The sequence below is a fragment of the Delphinus delphis genome, chromosome 16, assembly GCF_949987515.2.
Source record: "Delphinus delphis chromosome 16, mDelDel1.2, whole genome shotgun sequence".
NCBI lineage: Eukaryota > Metazoa > Chordata > Mammalia > Artiodactyla > Delphinidae > Delphinus > Delphinus delphis.
This window is the reverse complement of record NC_082698.1, coordinates 24,536,233-24,556,407: the sequence shown is the minus strand read 5'-3', so window position 1 is coordinate 24,556,407 and position 20,175 is coordinate 24,536,233. Positions and strand designations below refer to the sequence as shown.

Genomic DNA, 20,175 nt, shown 5'->3' with positions numbered 1-20,175 from the left:
ACCCAAACAGAAGACAGAGGCAAAAGAGCTCACTGATGCCATGCACAGAGGCCAGCCTCTTGGGGCTAGGAGCAGGGTGAAAAAGGGTGAAGAGTAATTCCAGTCTGCACCAGCAAATCAAGAGTATCCATCAAAGGTATGAAGGTGCATATTGTAAAATTTCCAAACACCAGAGAAAAAGAAATGATCCTGTAAGTTTCCAGAGATAAAAATCTGGTTACCTAGAGAACTGGGAATCAAAAAGATATTGAGGGCTTCCCTGGTGGCGCAGTGGTTGAGATTCCGCCTGCTGATGGAGGGGACACGGGTTCGTGGCCCGGTCCGGGAAGATCCCACATGCCGCGGAGCAGCTGGGCCCACGAGCCATGGCTGCTGAGCCTGCGCGTCCGGAGCCTGTGCTCTGCAATGGGAGAGGCCACAACAGTGAGAGGCCCGTGTACCGCAAAAAAAAAAAAAAAAAAAATGTATTGAATTCTCTAAAGCAAACACTGAAAGCTAAAAGACAATGGAGCAAGTCTTCAAAATTCTGAGGGTAAACCATTGTATTTGAGAAAAACCACGTCTCAAAAAATGTACCTCCTATGTACCCTTTCTCAAGAACAGAGTCAAAGCATTGTACACCTCTAGGGGGCAGGCACCACTCACACTGTATTACATTTGAATGACACTAGCACAGCTGCATGATAAATGATGTTCCCAAGTATGGGCCTGCACAGCAGTCCTGCTTAGAAAGCTACTGGAAGATGCACACCAGGAAGACAAAGAAAAACACACAGGACTCTGGAAACAGGGGCTCTAACTCAGGAGGCAGGTGAGACAATTTCCCAGGAAGATGGACAAGAGAAGTCCCTAGAACAGCAGCTGTGTGCCTGGTCTAGAGAGCAAGGTGCGTAGATTAGTGCTGGAACATAGAAAGCTCTAGAAGGGAGGTCTCACACACACACACAAAAATTCACTGACATTGATTACCTCAGGTATCTAGCATTTTGAGAGAGTCTGAATAGAAAGGCTTAATCTAAAACAAAGGCAATTGCTAATTCCAGGAAAAATAAAGTTGTAAAAATGGAAATGTAGTCATAATATACCATGTGGCTCAGCTCTGAAGAATATATATATAACTATAACAGTGTACCTACTGAGCATTGATTTATGTGCGTACAGTAGTGGTGGAGGGTGTAAAAGAACCTGAGTACTCCTCTTCCACACCAGAAAGCCCACAGCGAGTGTCAAAACAGAAATACCAAGAAATAGCAGTATTAAGAAGACCATTACAAAGATGGAGGTAAATATCCAAACAAAAAGGCTGAAAGAACTGAAAACAATTACCTCAGGACTGCAGGAATCATAGTGAAGAAAAGTAGAGCAGGTGCTGCTAGAAAAAACATTTTTTAAAATTTATTATTTATTTTTGGTTGCATTGGGTCTTGTGGCTGTGCATGGGCTTTCTCTAGTTGCGGCGAGCAGGGGCTGCTCTTCGTTGCGGTGCGCAGGCTTCTCACTGCGGTGGCTTCTCTTGTTGCGGAGCACGGGCTCTAGGCACACGGGCTTCAGTAGTTGTGGCTCGCGGGCTCTAGAGTGCAGGCTCAGTAGTTGTGGTGCACGGGCTTAGTTACTCCGCAGCATGTGGGATCTTCCCAGACCAGGGCTCGAACCCGTGTCCCCTGCACTGGCAGGCGGGTTCTTAACCACTGTGCTACCAGGGAAGCCCCAAAAACATTATTTTTAATTATGTAACTCTGTATTATTTAATTTGTAAAAATGTAAATGTATAACTTTGACAAAAAGAAGTATTAAAGACAGTATTTGGGGAAGACAGGAAGAAAACCACTGTTTATATGTTGTATGGTATGATAAAAATTATACCCTATTAAAGTGCCCAAGAAAACTAAGCTTACAGGCAGAGAAAAAAATGGGGTGTAGTGTCTCATGCTGGGTTGAACAAAATAAAGTTCAAAATGTAATTTTAGACCGAGAGCCAAATGTATTAGTCTATGGAATCGCAACACTTACAGTTTTAGCAAGTGCTTTGATTCCTCTTTTTATCTCTTTCCTTTTGTTGGAAAACAGTTTAACCTCGTTTTTGATGGCCTGGAATGGAGAAAGTACATCATTTAAACAAGCAACAGGGACGATAGCGAGATGATAGGTACATATATACATACTTAGATACATAGATAGCACTTCCCTAGAAACAGAAATAAGGAAAAAAATTAAAGACTAATAATATAAAGTGTACATGAAATAATACCACTGCAATACTTTGCTTAAATCTAAATTGCTACTATGTAAGTGGCCGCTGAAGCAACTTGGAACTGAGGTCAATGATAAGGCCAACAGAAAGAAAATAATTTAGTGAAAAATTAAAGAACAGTTGCTAACAGAAAACTAGTCTGCTATTTTATTGGGAACTTGAGTGAGACTAGATAAGCAAGCTAAATCCAGACACAGGCTGCCACCTATGTCACCTTTCTGCACATCAGAAGCCACAATGTCTCTTCTGTTGCGGGCCCACCCCTTTTATTTAAGGCTACCTTGCAGCATCCCCCCAAATGTACTTCAGCATGAGGTATGTTAGTTCATTCTTTGCTTTGGCCTACGTGGACACTTTTCTCGGGTTTCGTATTAGCCTAAGTACAGCACTTAAAGCTCACATAACTTTATCTAAAACACTGGGCCGTGTTTAGTGTGTTTGCCTGCTTTCAGGGAAGGTACACTTATACGATGTAATGGTCTGCCAAGTAGTATCTCTTTCCACTTTCTAACTTTCCAAGGGGTTTCACAGGAAACTAATCTATTTGGCACCCCTACAAAGCATTATTTCAAACTTCTCTCATGTTTTATAAATACCTCTTGGTTTTTTTGTTGTATCCAGGGAATTTCCACCGTATTATCAACTTTGACTAATTCCTCTTGTAATGAGTCATCGCTTAACCTCACATTCTCATTTATCTTAGAAGAAGACAGACATATCTTAAATTAAAAATTCATCAAGTTCTCCTCCTACCCTACTTTAATTGCTTTGAATCCCTCTTCACTTGTTGCATTTTAAAATATACTACCAAACATTTTGCCTGCTCAAGATGTAATGTTTAGCTAATTTTATTCCTTCCATTCTGTGCTTATATCAGCCACACTTTTCACTGAGAAAGCAGCAATGATCAGACAGGTCACACGTTCACCAGATCACTCTTGGCCTTCTTCCTGTTACTGTAGACCAAATGCTGCTGCCTATCAAGGCCTGCCCCACCATTTGTGCTTAGGATCTTAATCTTTTCCTTCTTCTTGAAGCCTCTGAACTTAAAAAAATTTCCATCACCCTTCTGCATCATCCATTTCTGCCTTCTACTGAATCTTTCCCTACAGTATCTAAACATGCTCTGGAATCTCCTGTCCCAGGAAATCTACTCTCCACTGACCACCACCTTCCCCTTTAGCTGCCACCCTATTTCTGTGCTCCCTTTGCAGCAAAAAATCTTGAAAGAGTTTGGAACGTCACACTCTGCTGGTTCTCCTGCAACCTCACTGGCTGCCCCTTCTCAATCTCCTTCGCCTCCCTGAATTCTTCTCCTGGAGTTCTAGAAGTTGCTCTATCTTGGTCCCCTTCTGTTTCTCACCATCCACTCTTCCATGATGATCTTACTCAGTTTTATGGCTTTAAATTCCATTCATATGCCCCTGACTCTCAAATCAACATCTCGAGTCCTGGACTCTCCCCAGAACATCTACACAATAGCGTACTTGGTATCTCACTTGGATGTCTAACAGTATTCTCATGCTCAGTCCAGGGAACTGATTTTAGATCCCCTTCTTTCTCCCCACAGTGGCTCCTCTCCCCACAGTCTTCCCCTTCTCTGTGAATGGTACCTTCTCCTACATAGTTCTTCAAGTAAAATATCTAGGAGTCATCCTTGAGTCCTTTCTTTCCCTTTCCCTCTATGTCCAATTCATCAGAAGTTCTGTCAGCTCTACCTCTGCAAACTGCCTGGAAACTACCACCTCTCCACAACACTCTTGCACCTCTATCACTGGTACCTAAGCCTTCTAACTCCTTCTCTGCTTCTACTCTTGTGCCCTACAGGAATCATTCTCCACACAGCGGAAGTAATCATTTCAAAAACGTAAATAAGATCTTGTAAGTCCTCTGCTCAGAACACTTTAATAGGTTCTCATTACACGTAAAATTATGTCCAAATGCTACCTGCTTTACAAAGCCCTTCTTTCCCACCTCCAGGATCTTATCCCCTACCACTCTCTCCCTTGCTCACTTCAGCTGCACAGGCCTTTTTTAAGTCTTCAAACGTGCCAAGCTCTTTCTCCCTCTGCCCTGAGTGCTTGCCCCTCCCCCACATATTGGCACATTTCTTTTAAGTCAGATCACAGCCTTTCTCCGTGGAGGGGCTATTCCAGCCAAACACTATCACACCAAACCATTTTATTTGGTTTGGTAACAAAAATAGATTATTTGGTAACAAAATAGATCTTGTTACTACCTATTTTTTTCTTATTTATTTGATTATTTATCTATCTCTCTCTGCTCACACCCAACCCCCAATTAGCATGTAAGCTCCATGAAAGCAGAAACTTTTCCTATCTTTTCATGCCTGTATCCCCCAGAGTCCAGCACTTTGTAGGCACTCGATAAATATTTGTTAAATGATTGAGTGAATAAATGTTCTCTGGCTAGACACATCCTAAATAATGTATGTGATGTAAAAGTATAGAGAGACTAGTTTGAACAAGCGCCAGAATTGTAGTAGATTTGTTTTTTAAAGCAAGCCCAGACAGATCTTGTACTATGGTTTAAATGAGATCTGAAATGTGATATTTGTGTTGAGAAAGGCTGAATATTTTCTCTTAAATGTAGTGCACGCTCTTTTTGAAAATCATGAGGTAGCTGGATAATGAGGAACATTACTAAAATATCTGCTCAAAGAAAACCACAAACTGAAAACTGATATCTGATTTAGGAAGGAAGGAAGGAAGAAAAAAAAGAAGGAAACAGGGACTTCCCTAGTGGTGCAGTGGTTAAGAATCTGCCTGCCAATGCAGGGGACAGGGGTTCAAGCTCTGGTCTGGGAAGATTCCACATGCCACGGAGCAACTAAGCCCCTGCGCCACAACTATTGAGCCTGTGTTCTAGAGCCCGCGAGCCACAACTACTGAGCCCACATGCCACAACTCCTGAACCGGCACACCTAGAGCCCATGCTCTGCTACAAGAGAAGTCACCGCAATGAGAAGCCCGTGCACCACAAGGAATAGTTGCCCCCGCTCACCACAACTAGAGAAAGCCCGTCTGCACGCAGCAACGAAGACCAAACATGGCCAAAATCAATCAATAAATAAATAAAATTTAAAAAAAAAGAAGGAAAGAAAGGAGGGAGGGAGGAAGGAAGGAGAAAGAAAACTATAGTGAAACTCAACTGCATGTTCAGGTTCTGATCCCAAATCCAAGGAATCTTTTTTTGCTATACTTAAATAATCATTCTCCTCATCCATGGTGTTCTCCAGGTAAGTTGAAAGTTGCTGGCTATATTCAAGAATTTCATTGGCTAAGTTTCCTCCAAACTGCCTGTATTAATAAAAAAGAAAACACATAGGCTACAAAATCACAATTTGAAAAAGACACATTTAGCAGTATTATTTCCAGATACCTAACCATTTCTATGCAAAGAAATATGTGGACAGTTCTCTGCACACATATTTCCCCACACTCAGGAAAGTATTATTACTTCCACTCAATACACCAGGGCATTTCAAACTTCAGGCACATCAGCATGGCCTGGAGGGTTTGTTATAACAGATTCCTGGGCCCCACCCATAGAGATTCTGATTCGAAAAGTCTGGATGAGGCCCAAGAATATGCATTTCTAACAAGCTCACAGGTGCTGCAGATTCCACCTTGAATAACATGGTTATAGATGATTTAGAGGGATTGTCAGATGCCTAAGGTCACCAGTGCTGGACCAAGTTTTCAAACTCAACGGTTTTTGAGTCAGAGGTCCATGAGATTAACTGCCAATGGATGGAAATGTCCTCACTGCCGTAAATAGGGCTCCAGCACATGTTTGCTGTTGCCTGAGATGCTATGTGATCCCTTACTACAAAGAATGCATTAGGATTTATATAGTGAGATACAGGTTAGCGTTTTATTCAGGATTCCACGTATAAAATGGGCATGATGATACAGTCAGTCGTCAAATGGGTCTTTGAAATAAGTGGTGACCAAAATTGCTATGATATAGAACCTCCATAATATGTAACATTTCACAGTGTCACTGAGATACGCCATGTTTTATTATTGTTTTGCTCACAGGAGGCACCGTGAAATTTTTGTGGAAATGAATTGCGCATTGACTAGTGACGTGCATCGGCAGATCAAACAAGGTAACATTTCAAGTCCAGGGTGTCACCTTCATGTTCTCTATGCCCTGGCCATTATCTGTATGCTTGGCTAATATTTGTTTATTTAGGATTTTAATTTTAGTCTAAGCAAAGTCTAAATAATTTAATATTGTCTAGGCAAAGTCTAATTAGGAAAGTAAACGTGTATGTGTTTACAGATACATACATACCTATGTCAGGTTTTTTAGAGATAAATAGGAGTTATAAAAATGATCTACTGTTCAGAATTGTCCTCATTCCTTGTGCTCCTCCAACAGATTTTATGAAAGGGAGGACTGGTCACTTCATAGGTCTTAACTGGGTCTTTTTATTTTTTGTATTTTGATGCTTTGACATCTGGGGTCTTGCTAATAACCTTGGAGGAAATGCCCCTCCCAGGACCAGCAATTCATAGAGATGGTAAACAACTCATCTGGAGCTCACCTTTCAAATGCAAACCCACCAACTCAGAGCCCACATCCCCAACCAAATCCTCTATTGGGCTTTCACACTTGGGGCCACTATTTCTATCCTAATCATCCCTGGGTCAAGTACCAGAAAACTAGCAGCAGCCCCTATGGCCCAGAGCCCAATTAAATTATCCAAACTAGTCAGTCCCAAACCTTCCCGCTCCTTGCCATAGAAACCATATTGAAGACACTTGCCCACATTTCCCTGCTCCCTCTGCCTCCTTACCCTCCCTGGTGCTTCCCCATGTGGCACCCCCATAGCACCCCCTCCTCTTGGGATGATTAGTATAACAATCTTTTCAATGGCAGTTGTCTCCTGTTGTGTTGGCCTTGCTATTACCTAAATAATAACAACATCTTTATTTTAAAACACCGTATCATGTGAGGTTGCTTATTGTATACTGTACTTACCTCCATTTCAGGTTAACAAGGGTGCCGTCATGCTTCCCATTCACCAGAATGCTTTGTCCATCCATTGAAATTCTCACCGACTGAATTCCATGCCCCTGGTGAGAATGACTCCGACACTGAACAAATGTTTCCTTAATAGTTTTAGGAACAAAGTGCAGAAATTACAAATGCGATTCTACCACATGGTTTTTCTAAGGGGGTTACGTGCACTTTTGCTCGTGGATAAACCTTTTTCTATTTGTCAACAGCATTTTAGCTGGTATGGAGTAGCCTCTTAATAATTCATAGCACTGAAAATTCCTAGTACAAAATACAGTCACCAGTACTGGTTTGTTCTCCCTTCTGTGTAATATGGAAGAAGAGGGATTATTATCATCAATTTATAATAGGAAAATCAGACAGAGAGGTGAATGGACTTGCTGAAGACTACGAGAAGGGGCCTTGAGCAAGCAGTGCGGGCAAATTCAGATGCCTTCAAGGATTTTAGGCAAGTTCCCTTTATGTGCAGAGAGGCTGAGTGTGATGAGAGAAGGTGATGGGCTCTGTGAAGAATGACAGAGGATGCCAATTAAACCAGTTTCATTAGAACCCAAACAAATCACTAACTGGTACACAGTGCAATGGTTTAAACTCTTTGACTAAAAACTGAGATTTCTTTGTCACACTAGTTATCAACCATGATGCCTTTAAAATTTTTTAGTTTTTTGAATAGGCAATACATTCAAATGTTTCAAAATTAAAAAACTATAAAAGAGTATGCAGTGAAATCTCCTTCCTGCCCCCATTCCCCAACACCTCCCAAAGGCAATCAATATTATTAGTTCCTCCAATATCCTTTCAGAGTTTTTTTAATGTACATAAACAAATTTTTATACAAACAATTTTTAACATAAATTGTAACATAATACGTATATTACACACCTTGCCTTTCCTCCTTAACAATATATCTTGGGATTCTTTCCATACCGTTTCATAAAGATTTCCTCATTCTGTATTACAGCATAATATTCCATACTTTATTTATATACTGTTTATGTACCATTATTTATTTATCCAGTCCTCTGATGATGGACATTAGGTTGCTTTTACAAACAGTACTGCCATGAATAACCTCCTCTATGAGGTACTTTGCATAGGCTCACCCAGAAAAACTCTGACGTCTTGCCACTATCAGTTGTAGCGTACATTTACAAATCATTTGAATAAGAGACAATGTAGCAGAGTTTGCACATTGTTCACCTAAAAATAATTTCTAAGGGATTTAAGATTTTTCCTATATAATAATAATGTCACTTTTGCCCAACTATATTCCAAATATGCTTTCTTGCACAAGTGAGCAAGGAGAGCTGGATATGCACAGCCAGGGCCCAGTTTACCTGTGGCCCCATGGGAGAGTGGCATGTGGGGTGATTGTGAGGCTTTGGGTGTGTGGGGTAGATCCCTGGGTAAAAATAACTGACCGAATTAAATTAAATTGATAACCAGTACTACTCGGTCTCAAAACCTAGAAAAGGATCTTTCACTTTTTTGGGAGAAGAAACTATTTTCATTTTTTCAGAGATCTGAGAAAAATGGAAATCAGAAATGGTAGTGGTACTGGTGACATCAAGGTCTGCAAGTGATAGGGGAGGACTCAGTAAGGGCCACACCCTTCTCCCTTATGCTCTTCTAGCATCACATGAAGAGTCAGGTGGCGGGGTGGCAGCAACAAGCCTAGAGGCCCTCCAGGCCAGGGAGCTAGCCGTAATCAACCCTAGGTTTGCACAGCAATTCACTATTTCCAAAGAAGTTTTGCATGTACCCTCTCACCAGCTCTCACCAGAATCCCACAGGGTGAGAGCAAGCAAGGCTTCCCTAAAATTGCAGAGGAGCAGCTGAAGCTCAGTGAGGCTCAGTGAGTTTCCAAGACACACAGTAAGTGGTGATGGAGCTGGGCTGGAGCTCACCTACTGTATCCCAGCCCCATGTTCCTTCTTTGCAAGGTCTCAGTCTATTTGTTGGCATTTCCTCCCTTAGAGACTCAAACCTTAGCACATAAATACACCCAGTGTTGGAATCAATAACACCATTAGAGCTAAATAAGTTGTGAGTCAATTGAAATAAGTTGTGAGCCAATTTACTTAAGAGTTCTAATTCCTATTGTAAGAGCTTTTGTTCCTTATATGAGATCAAGACACACATCCCATAACTGGAAAAAAAGAAAAAGGAGTTTACCAAAGTATGAATATCTCGGATACACAGAATTCCACATTTAGCTATTGTTATGAGCCACAATCCATGTGGAGACAGAGAGAGCATTCCAGGTCCATATTGCTTGCTTTGTACTTTTTGGTATGACTTAAGAATGCAAATACCACTATGCTCCTGCCAAAGGAAATGACCACATTATAGAAAAGCTCAGGGCAGTGGTACCTTGGGGTTTGCAGTTGAGCATATCGAGTCAGATTCAAAGCCAAAAACACTGTCATTGGAAATAAACTGATACATGATAAAGTGGGCACCTGTATTTGCACCACATTTTCCATCTCTGATTGCAAGTAGAAGTTCATTTTGGCCAACTAAGAAAAGTCTTCTTTGCATGTTAGCTACCATTAAAAATCCCAGCCTACAACTGACAATCTTTATTTCTCACTAATCCATTTCATACACCCCTGTGCTCAAGTCAAAATAAATGAGTCAATTTCCCCCCATGTTTCTCATGTATGCCCACCTTCAAACCTCTGCATGTGTTGTGGCTTTTGTCTGGAATGCCCTTCCCCAACCCATCCCCACCAATTTGGCCCCCCTCCCTATATAAGGAACCCCACCTCCCTGCCAAGATTGCACGCAATATTTCTCATGTCTAAATCTGACTTATTCTTCAAAGTCCAGTGCAAATATTACTTCCACCAGGAAGCTTCTCTTGAATCCTCCTTATGATAAACCATTTCTTCCGTCTCTGAATGTCTTTGTCTCAGACCTTGCTGACATTGTCTACTCTGGGAGAGAAGCCCTTTGATTGAAGGATTTAGAAAAGCAAGGGTGATAGATAACCTGGGTCAGTACATGTAGCAGGAAATGACACAGTATGGGAGAAGTTTGAGGAGAGTATGATGAAAGGATGCCAGAAACATAGTTTAGGTATTTTGTGCAATTTTCTTTAGGACTCAGGTACAAAGTTCCACCCAAAATCATCAACCCTGTAGCTGCTGACACCTGTGGAATAGATTTTCTAATGATAGATTTTTAAAAAATAGTTTTGAAAGGCACTAAACTGATATCATGTCGTCTGCACTTTTATCTGACAAGTATGATGTTGTAAGTGTGAGGCTGCTCAAATGTATTTTATGATGAATTAACAAATCATGCTAACATATATCTAATTCAAAGAAATTATGTTACTATAATAAAGACATTTGTTAACTGGACTAGAGTGTTAAAGCATGGATCACATCTAATTGATACGATGTGTCAATCTTGACGGCTAAGAAAAATGATAGCACGCTTAAGTTTTGGCATACTTTTTCAGGAAGAAGATAGCTGCAGATGTATGGCACTTGGTTACAGAAGCCATATATTCGGCTACTTTGAAAGTTCAAGACAGCTGAGGACAGAGTATGCTCTATCTCATACACGAACTTATGAATGAATGCATCTCTCAGCCTCCCTCGTTCATCAGCAAAGCTTGCAGAAACTATAAGATTTGGGGAAGAAGAGAAATCACTTGCACCATATATTGATTTTATTTTTAAAAAATTGTTATGAAAACTATGAAAAGCAAAATAAAAAAGTTAAATGCTCAATTAATGCAGAAACTATTAGGAGATAAAAATGATTGGAAAGCAACTTGGCTCCATTAGAAATACTTGAGTATTAAATGATTAATAGTGAGTAAAATATCTTTTATAAAGCCTTGGTTAATTTTATCAGTTAAGTAGAGACAGCATTAAAAGAAACTCATGATGGTCTAGAGTCTTAATTAAGACACAAAAGTACTTTGAGGTTTTTGACTCTTTTATACTCTATAATTATATATTTGCAAAATAGCTACCCAGATATATTTGTTATCTATTGATAAAATAAAGTGTCTATTTTATCAGACCTTTTTATCCCAAAAGCTTTCTTTATAATTTTATCAGTGAACGTAACTACAAAGTAACCTATCTGATTTGACTATGTATATTTAAGGCTACAAAAAAGAGACATCACAAAATGACAAATCAATTTGACAAAAGTGACAGTTGGTCCTGTTTTTTCTCTGATAATAAGACAGATTCATATGAATGACAGGACCTAGAGGAAAGTCCACATTTCACGTTATTTAGCAGCCACATCAATTTCATTTTGTAAGACACAGAAAAGGTGGTGGCCATTTTAACCTCTTCACATGTTAAAAGGAAAAAAAATGCTATCACCAGGAAAAAAAAAAAAAAAAGAAGGAAAGCTATAGCAGCTCTTCAACTGGATGCCCAGGACAGAATTTGTTGATCATTTTTTTCTTTACCTTGTGGTAGTATTTTAGGCAGAGTAAATATTTCCAGCCTGCTTCTTCCTGTTTCTGGAAGTGGGGAAAGCACCATCACTTCTACTATATCTGTTTCCAAAGGAGACACTGTGGATATTTGTAAAATGCCTTTGCCCACCTCTGAAAGAAAATGGAAATCAACACCACAAGTCATCATTGATAAGTTTATAGAATCTTTTATACTCCCAGGTAAGATATCACACTACAGAACTGCCTTCACTAAATCTTTAGATCCAAATTTATTTACTGGATATTTAAGTGACCTTTAAACATAAGTGATGGAAACATTTTTGATGAACAGATGGGGGCTTCTCCACAGTAGATGTCTGGGTTGGCAGACTCAATCCAGCTCGGTTGGACTCAGCTTCTTTCCAGACAGAGAGGCCTCCAGAGTCTGCCATGTCCACCCCACTCAGCAGCAGCTGCACGCTCTGGCCTCTTGCACGCTCTGGCACCCTCCAGCCATCTGCCCATTCCCGATACTGAATAAACTCAGGCATCAGTGTTCTTTGCATCTGTAGTCAAGGTTTTGCGGGTGTGGTGGGATTACACATGCCTTTGTGAGTTTGTCCTCCAGAAACCCAGGTGATCTGACCTCTGCAAGGTGCTTGGGGCCCACCTTGAATTCTCTCCAGATTCACTACTGCCTCTCTCCCCAGGGACTGTTCAGCATATGTCCACTTTCTCAGGCCCCATCTCAGCCCCTCCCCTCAGGTGTTCACTGGATGACCTTTCGTCTTACTTAACGAGGAAGACAGAAAACATCTGACACAAACTTGACCTCAACTTTCTTATCCTGAATCTCACATTTTCTCTCTGTTTGTACCCATCTTCCTGCTTCATTTCTTGACATTTTTGTGGGAACAAAATGTAACCCTTTCCATCTGTGATTCTGAGCCCACACCTCTAATATCTTATTACACCATGGGCTATCAATTATCTCTTTTAATTTTCTTGTGTCTTGTATGGCTTCCCCTATTCAGTCCTCAAGACTCCCCTATCTTCAAATTAGGACCTTCCTTCAACCCTGCTAATTCTAATTCTCTTTTAGAAGTTACTAATTCTCTTTTCTCCACTGCAAATTTCTAAGAACAGAAGTTGCTACTTACTGACTTCCTTTTCTGACCTCCACTCCCTCCTGAACCTCTTTGTCTCCCTGTTCCAGAGGAGTAGCTGTCCCTGGGCTCACACACTGACTGCCTCATCCTAGCCCTCACCCCACTCACACTTCTGCCACAATCCACCCCTTCACGTAGCCTTCCTTCTTCAAGCTCTTCCTGGAGTGGGTGACTCCCAGTTCTGTCTTTACTCTGGCCCATCCTTAGTTTTCTTCACTGCCTTGTCTTCCTCTGCCCACAACTTCAGAGTAGGTAGCTTTTCCCATCCCACACTCTGACTGACCAGATATGTTGAAAAATGTAACATTTAGGCAGGACTGGTACCCATTCCGAGGTCAGCCATAGGTCCTACCACATTCCATGTCATCTAATTTACATATTTAGGTTACCTGTTTGACCTCATTAAACAATTGGATTTGCTTCAATTCTGTCTTAAACCATCTATCTCATCAGCTTCCAGGATTTCAAGATCAGAATTCTATCATTAAACTTTGAACTACAAATCTTCATTTCCAAATTTATGGTAAAGATTCCCAAATGAAGAGTTCATTGGCTTCAACTCTACAGAGCTATCACCCTATCCCTCTACCTCCATAACTTTCTTTTTCCCTGAGGTTTTTTGTTTGTTTGTTTGTTTGTTTGTTTTTGCGGTACGTGGGCCTCCCACCGTTGTGGCCTCTCCCATTGCGGAGCACAGGCTCCGGACGCGCAGGCTCAGCAGCCATGGCTCACGGGCCCAGCCGCTCTGCGGCATGTGGGATCCTCCCGGACCGGGGCACGAACCCATATCCCCTGAATCAGCAGGCGGACTCTCAACCACTGCGCCACCAGGGAAGCCCTTCCCTGAGTTTTTACTTCAATTGATGACAGCACAAACTTCCACCATCCAGGTTAGAAACTTTGGAGTCATTGCTGATCACTCCCTTTCACATATAATCAATTTTCAAGTCCTACCAATTCCATCACTCAGAGCTGTCCCCTCCTTTCTCTTCCCATGACTGCTGCATGGCCTCGTACATTGTGGAAAAGAGCACAAGCCCTGAAGCCGGTCTTCCTGAGTCTGAGTCCCGGCTCCACCACCACCTACCTTCACGGCTTTGAACAAATACTTAACCTCATTGTACCTCAATTGTCTTATGTTTAAATTGGGCATAACAGTAGTCTCTACCTCATAAAAGTTGTCTGTAAGAATTAAATGAATTAACACATGCCAAGTACTTAGAATACTGGCTATCACATGGCAAGGAATCCCTCAATAAATGTTGGCTATTGTTATGATTAATATCATTTCTTGCCTAAGTTACTGTAATATTATAGTTTCCTAACTCGTCTTTTTTATTCCATTCTCTTGTCTTTCTGCTCCAGCCTTCACAGTGATGCCAGAGTCATCCTCTAAAAACCAAGTCAAATCACACCAGTCCCATCTTGAAAACATCTGATGATGTGTCATTAACTACAGAACAAAGTCCAGACTCCTTGGAATGATGTTCAGCGTGCTCCACTTTCTTTCAGACTTTTTCACCATGATCATCATCTAGTAAACTCTTATTTACCTGTTACACTAGACTACTTACCATTCCAAGTGCCTTTGCTCAAACTTTTGTCCCAAGCTAGAATACCAACAAGCCCCATCCTCCACTACTTTAAGTCTTTGGAAAACTCTCCCCCAGTCCTCTGTGCCACCCCATCACTTCCACTCCTTTCTTCACACATGGCAGAATTAATGGCTTCTTCCCCTGAGCCTACACAGATCTCTGCTATTACTCTTCCACTAAATTGTCTCCTTGACCTTTCGATGCTCCTACAGAGCCTAGGTTCAGCATCTTACACCTAGCAGGCACTCAATTTTTAAAAATCAATACATAGATTTTTAAATATACATACATATTTGGTATGTAAAGCCAGAAAGAAAAGTATTAGTTCTTATTATTTATCACCTAAGTGCTATCTCACCTACCAAATCTGTGGTTTACCTGGGCGTTTGGATGCACATTACTGCAAAAGCTGGATGTCATTTTGTTTAAAGAGGAAACTCTAAAGATGCGTGGAACAAAACTTTCTTTGGATATCTTAATTAAATAGAGATCAAATGTTATTTAAAAAGTATTTCAGGGATAAACCAACCCAACATTCCTTTGTAGTAACATTAGAAACATTTAGCCATTTCATTAATTGATTCAAGAAGATTTATTTACCATCAACTATGTACCAAGTACATGTACCGAAACCTCTAAATATGATGTGGGAATTCTCTTAAGTAACTTTGAACAGTTATTTAAATATCTCTGTTTTAGAAAACATGCTACAAGTAATTGTTTCACCGTAGCCCCATTTTCACAACTTTAAATTCTTTGGAATAAAGTGACCAATATTTTAAGTTAATAAGCATTCTACGTAAGTACCTATGAATCCAAGAATCTGAAATAAGCTTGAGGGTTTGGCATCGATAACAAAGACGTGTCCTTCTGATGTTCCAACTAATAGATATATTCCTCTCTGGTCATACCTAGAAAAGAAGAAATCTGATTATCAGATTCTACTTGTTTCACTAATAAGATGGTAAACAACTTTATTGAATGACAGCATGGAGATGCATCCAAAACCAGCTATTCTTATGGTTTGTGATTTTTAATATTATCAGACCTTATAAAAGGCGAGTGATTATATATAAATGTAATCATTACATTCTAGGCTAATACTGTTTCCCAACTGCAACTTATAAGTACATGGTCAAGAAGATTCACTAAAAATGGGTAACTATTTCATCATAAGTAAATGCAATATGACAGTAAAGCTTTCTTAATATTTCAAGTGGACATAAGCAATTGTCAAAGTAGTGATGAGTGGAACATTCCAATGCCTCTCAGTACCCATCCTGGCAGAAAGAGGAAGAATGTAGTGAAATGTTTCTATCCTATCATCAAATTGGAACAAGTGGGAAATGCAAATTAGGGTAAGAGAGAAAGATCTGAAAAAGGAGCACCAAAAAATACAGTACAGAGGAGCAGAATGTAAATGGAGGGAGACTACAGATCCTTCCCCACTGAGCCAGAGGCAGCAGAGCTTGTAGGAACAACACAGATGGTGGAAACCCAGCTCCTCCCGGCACTAGTTGAGTAATCTTGGGCAAATGCTTCCCTTAACCTCTCTGAACCTAAATTATCTCACTTGTGAAATAGGAACAAGCATAATACTTTTCTGAATGTGGGGCAAATATCACACTCAATAAGCTACAGTGTGTGACAGCACCTCAAGCTGTAAAGCAGGGCGTAAACGTCATTTCTTATTAATACTATTATGATATAACGAAAGAAAGAATAATAACATGAATCTAAATCCAATGCTCTATGCTGTCTTCTTAAAAGTATTGCTTCAAAACATTTGAAATCGGGCTTCCCTGGTGGCACAGTGGTTGAGAGTCCGCCTGCCGATGCAGGGGACACAGGTTCGTGCCCCGGTCCGGGAAGATCCCACATGCCGCGGAGCGGCTGGGCCCGTGAGCCACGGCCGCTGAGCCTGCGCGTCCGGAGCCTGTGCTCCGCAACGGGAGAGGCCACAGCAGTGAGAGGCCCACGTACTGCACACACACACACAAAAAATGGAAATCAACTAAATGTCCATCAGTATACTGTCTTTTAAAAATTATGGTATACCCATAGAATGGAATGCTATGTAGCTGTAAAAAAGAATGAGGAAGGTCTTCATGTGTGGATAGAAGACCTTCTCTAAGACATACCATTAAGTGAAAAAAAAAGAAAAAATTGAGGTGCAGAACATTGTATATGGTTTGCTGCCCCGTAAGAGCCAAGGCAATGACTCTGGAGCCCAATTGCCTCGGTTCAAATCCTAAAACTTGCCATTTACTATGCGTGTAATATTAATTATTATTTAAATTCTTTGTGCATCATCTTCCTTATCTCTAAAATGGACACAATAAGAATATCTATCTCATGAAGTTAATACAACAGAAGTGCTTGGCACACTCTAAGTGCTTGATATGTATTCATATAATTAAAAGGAAGTACTTTTTTTTTTACTTGCTTGTGAATAAAATATATCCATGAGAAATTGGTAACAGGCTGCCTCCAGCGAGGAGAACTGGGTATTCAGGGACAAGCGTGGGAAACTGTACCATACACTGCTCTGTACTTCTTGAAGGTAGAACTGAGTCAGTATATTAATTTTCAAAACAATACATGTAAAACTTAAAATTAAAAGAAATCAGGGCTTCACTGGAATTCTCAACAGACAGGCCTGCCAAAGTTGCTGCCAGAAGCAGGCATTACTTACAGGAGGTGCTGCACGGGCGATTCAGAGAGATAGGCCTTATGAACTGAGTGAGGGGATTCAACGTCCTGGATGTCGAGGAAGTGGACAAAGCCACCCTTGGTCCCCACGGCTGCAGAGAGGGAGGAGGGAGAGCAAGCCAGAACTGTTGCCTGTTTAAAATAAACGCCATACAGAAACAGACTCACAGATATGGAAAACAAACTTGTGGTTACCAAAGGGAAGAGACAAGGAGGGAGGGACAAATTAGGGGTATGGGATTAACAGACACAAACTACTATACATAAAACAGATATGCAACAAGGGTCTACTGTAGAGCACAGGGAATTATACCTGCTATCTTGTAATAACCTATAATGGAGTATAACCTGCAAAAATACTGAATCACTATGCTGTACACCTGAAAATAACACAGTATTGTAAATCAATTACACTTCAATATAAAATAAAATAAAATAACCCCCCAGATGCTCAACTTCACTGTGCCAGAAAATGAAACCTGCTCTCCCTCACATAAGAATTCTACAGTTTATTTGAAAAGCCTGCAGAACAAGAAGAGTGGCAAGTGTTGTGTGGTATTACAAATTATACACTCAACATTCTTCAGCTAATCAATAGCATAAGAAGTCACAGCAATCTGTACATCATTCTCTTTTATCCTAAAATTAGAATGATAAAAATATAAGGAAATTGCTTGAACTTTAAACCATGGCTTCATTTCTATCCTTAAATGATTGCAAAATTATTATACCTGATAATAATGAAAAATAAAATAAGAAATTTAAAATATATCCCTAGCATCTTTTGGACATCTTTATAGAATGTTAGCGATTTTTAAAAATCAGCATTCAACTGCTGGATAACGGTAGATCCTGAGATGCTGGCATAACTGAGGAAGACTTAAGAAAATAACTATTGAGTTGGCCAAAAAGTTTGTTTGGGTTTTTCCATAAGATGTTACAGAACTTTTTGGCCAACCCAATATATCACTGGACCATGTGGCCTGTCACCAAAGAAATGCATCACAGATTCCTGCTTATGTCGCGATCATTTACAGAAGATGATGTCTAAGAGAATAAATTTTTTGTCATGATACTTAAGGAATCAGATTCATTCCTCTATAGTTGTCACTGACAAAGCCCACTGGGTTTCCCCGGAAAAATAAGATGGAATCTAGGTGATAAGGTCTAACCTCTTCTTTTGTGCTTCATCTAGTTTCACTTGCTTATAGGGTGCTGTGTGCCGCAGTCTTGCACCCAGCACTTCAGACTAGGAAAGTGACACCTCGACTCCGTGGCCGTGTGGAGAAGCGCTGCCAATGACACCGCAATTCAAGATGGCGGCAGTGGCAGGCAGTGCGCAGAGACACTGCACCCAGAACTTGGATGTGAAACCAAAGCAGGACAGCTGCACTAGCGCCGCGAGAGCTCCAACCCCACCCCCCACCCCGTCCCCGCAATGAGGAGAACCATATAGAGCATCCCCACCCATCCCCCGTCCCAAAAACCTGTACTCTAGAGCGAGAGCTCCCACCTCTCCGTTCTCCGATCAAAGAATAAAACTTTCCTTTGTTTCTGAACCAAACTCAGTCTCAATCGATTGGCACGGGCAACACCAGAGAAGAGGACCCCTACTGGGGCCCAACTCGAAAGGGGTGGTAACATAATTACATTTTGTAGTTTGTTTTGAATAAAATAATGGAATGTTAGAAATAGAAAAGATCTTAAAGAGATCACTGTTTTGCAGACTAGAAAACAGAGGCAAAGAAAAATGTAGCAATTTGCCCCAGGATCCCATAGCTTGTAACAAAGCTCAGAGGAAAACTCAGGTATCCTGCCCCATTAGAATGCACAGTTTCCCCATTGAGCAGGTTTTCATTTTGTTTTTTAAAGTGAATTTTCCAAGCCTTAACCAGTTTGAATCTTTAGTGGTATCTCAGTATGAAACTGGAAACGAAGTGGTGAGGGTTTGTTTTTTTAGCTAAAAGCCTTTATGGGAGATCTCAGTGTGTGTGTGTGTGTGTGTGTGTGTGTGTGTGTGTGTGTGTGTGTGTGTGTGTGTGTGTGTGTGTGTGTGTGTGTGTGTGTGTGTGTGTGTGTGTGTGTGTGTGTGTGTACGTGTGTCTGTGTGTCTGTGTTTCCTCAAAATAATCAGTTGAAATTACCCTCCATTCCAGGGCTATTGTGGACTAGGCTAAATATGTACAGCAATATTTGGAGGGGTCGTAGCTACCCTAGCAGGCACCATCAGGGGAAGCTAGTAGTGTTCATGCATCCTGCCATCATGATGCTGAGCAGGGTTCTCTAAGGACCACTGCCTAAAATGTTCATGGGGAGCACAGTCCCCAGCACAGGCAGGGAGATCTGGCCTCAGCACTGCTGGGTCAATACACTTATCATTTCCCCACGGGGCAGCAGTATCCTCCAGTAAGGAGAAACCACTGGCTCTCCCCAATAAGAGCTGAACTACATGAGTGTACAATGCCTGGTTTGAAGCTCAATGAAGGATTGTCTAATTAACTGTGACAGTCGTCCGAATCTCTCCCCTCTGATCAGAGGAAGGGAAGATATCTGAAGCAGAAAGAGGGCCTTTTGGTGGTACCTATATCCCTCCTTAGCCAGGAAGTGCAAGGTAAGTCCTGATTATACAGACCCTTGGGTGGGTTGTTAAACATCTCTATGTCTCTCATCTGTAAAAGGTGTGATCAGATGAGCTTTAAGATTTTTCTAGTTCTAGTAATTCTAACAGAAATGAATACATATAAACCTTGTCACATAGATTATGGAATCTACACGTATTCTTTCAGGTAAGAATTTTTATCTTTACTTTTTAGGATGAGTTTTTTATCTCATTGAATTTTATGTATCTTATGATCCTCTTGCATCCTTTTGCATCTTGTAATCCTCTTATGTGACGTATGATGCTTCATCTTGTATTATAACTGAGATTTTAATTTATAACAGAGAAGGATTATAACTCCTCTTCCTCCTACCAAGATCCAT

At 40.8% G+C, this 20,175-nt stretch overlaps 1 protein-coding gene across 1 annotated transcript in view; it reads right to left on the bottom strand.

Annotated features, from left to right (window-relative positions):
* The window catches only part of CFAP43 (cilia and flagella associated protein 43), a 99,300-nt gene that overhangs the window by 40,628 nt on the left and 38,497 nt on the right, over positions 1 to 20,175 (bottom strand). The window contains exons 11-19 of the mRNA XM_060033571.1: positions 17,177 to 17,325; positions 15,289 to 15,392; positions 11,748 to 11,888; positions 10,765 to 10,937; positions 9,479 to 9,628; positions 7,265 to 7,395; positions 5,424 to 5,571; positions 2,848 to 2,940; positions 2,011 to 2,088 (exon numbers count right to left, since the gene is read on the bottom strand). Of these exons, the coding sequence (XP_059889554.1) occupies positions 2,011 to 2,088; positions 2,848 to 2,940; positions 5,424 to 5,571; positions 7,265 to 7,395; positions 9,479 to 9,628; positions 10,765 to 10,937; positions 11,748 to 11,888; positions 15,289 to 15,392; positions 17,177 to 17,325 (1,167 nt within the window). The remainder of the gene's footprint in view (positions 1 to 2,010; positions 2,089 to 2,847; positions 2,941 to 5,423; positions 5,572 to 7,264; positions 7,396 to 9,478; positions 9,629 to 10,764; positions 10,938 to 11,747; positions 11,889 to 15,288; positions 15,393 to 17,176; positions 17,326 to 20,175) is intronic.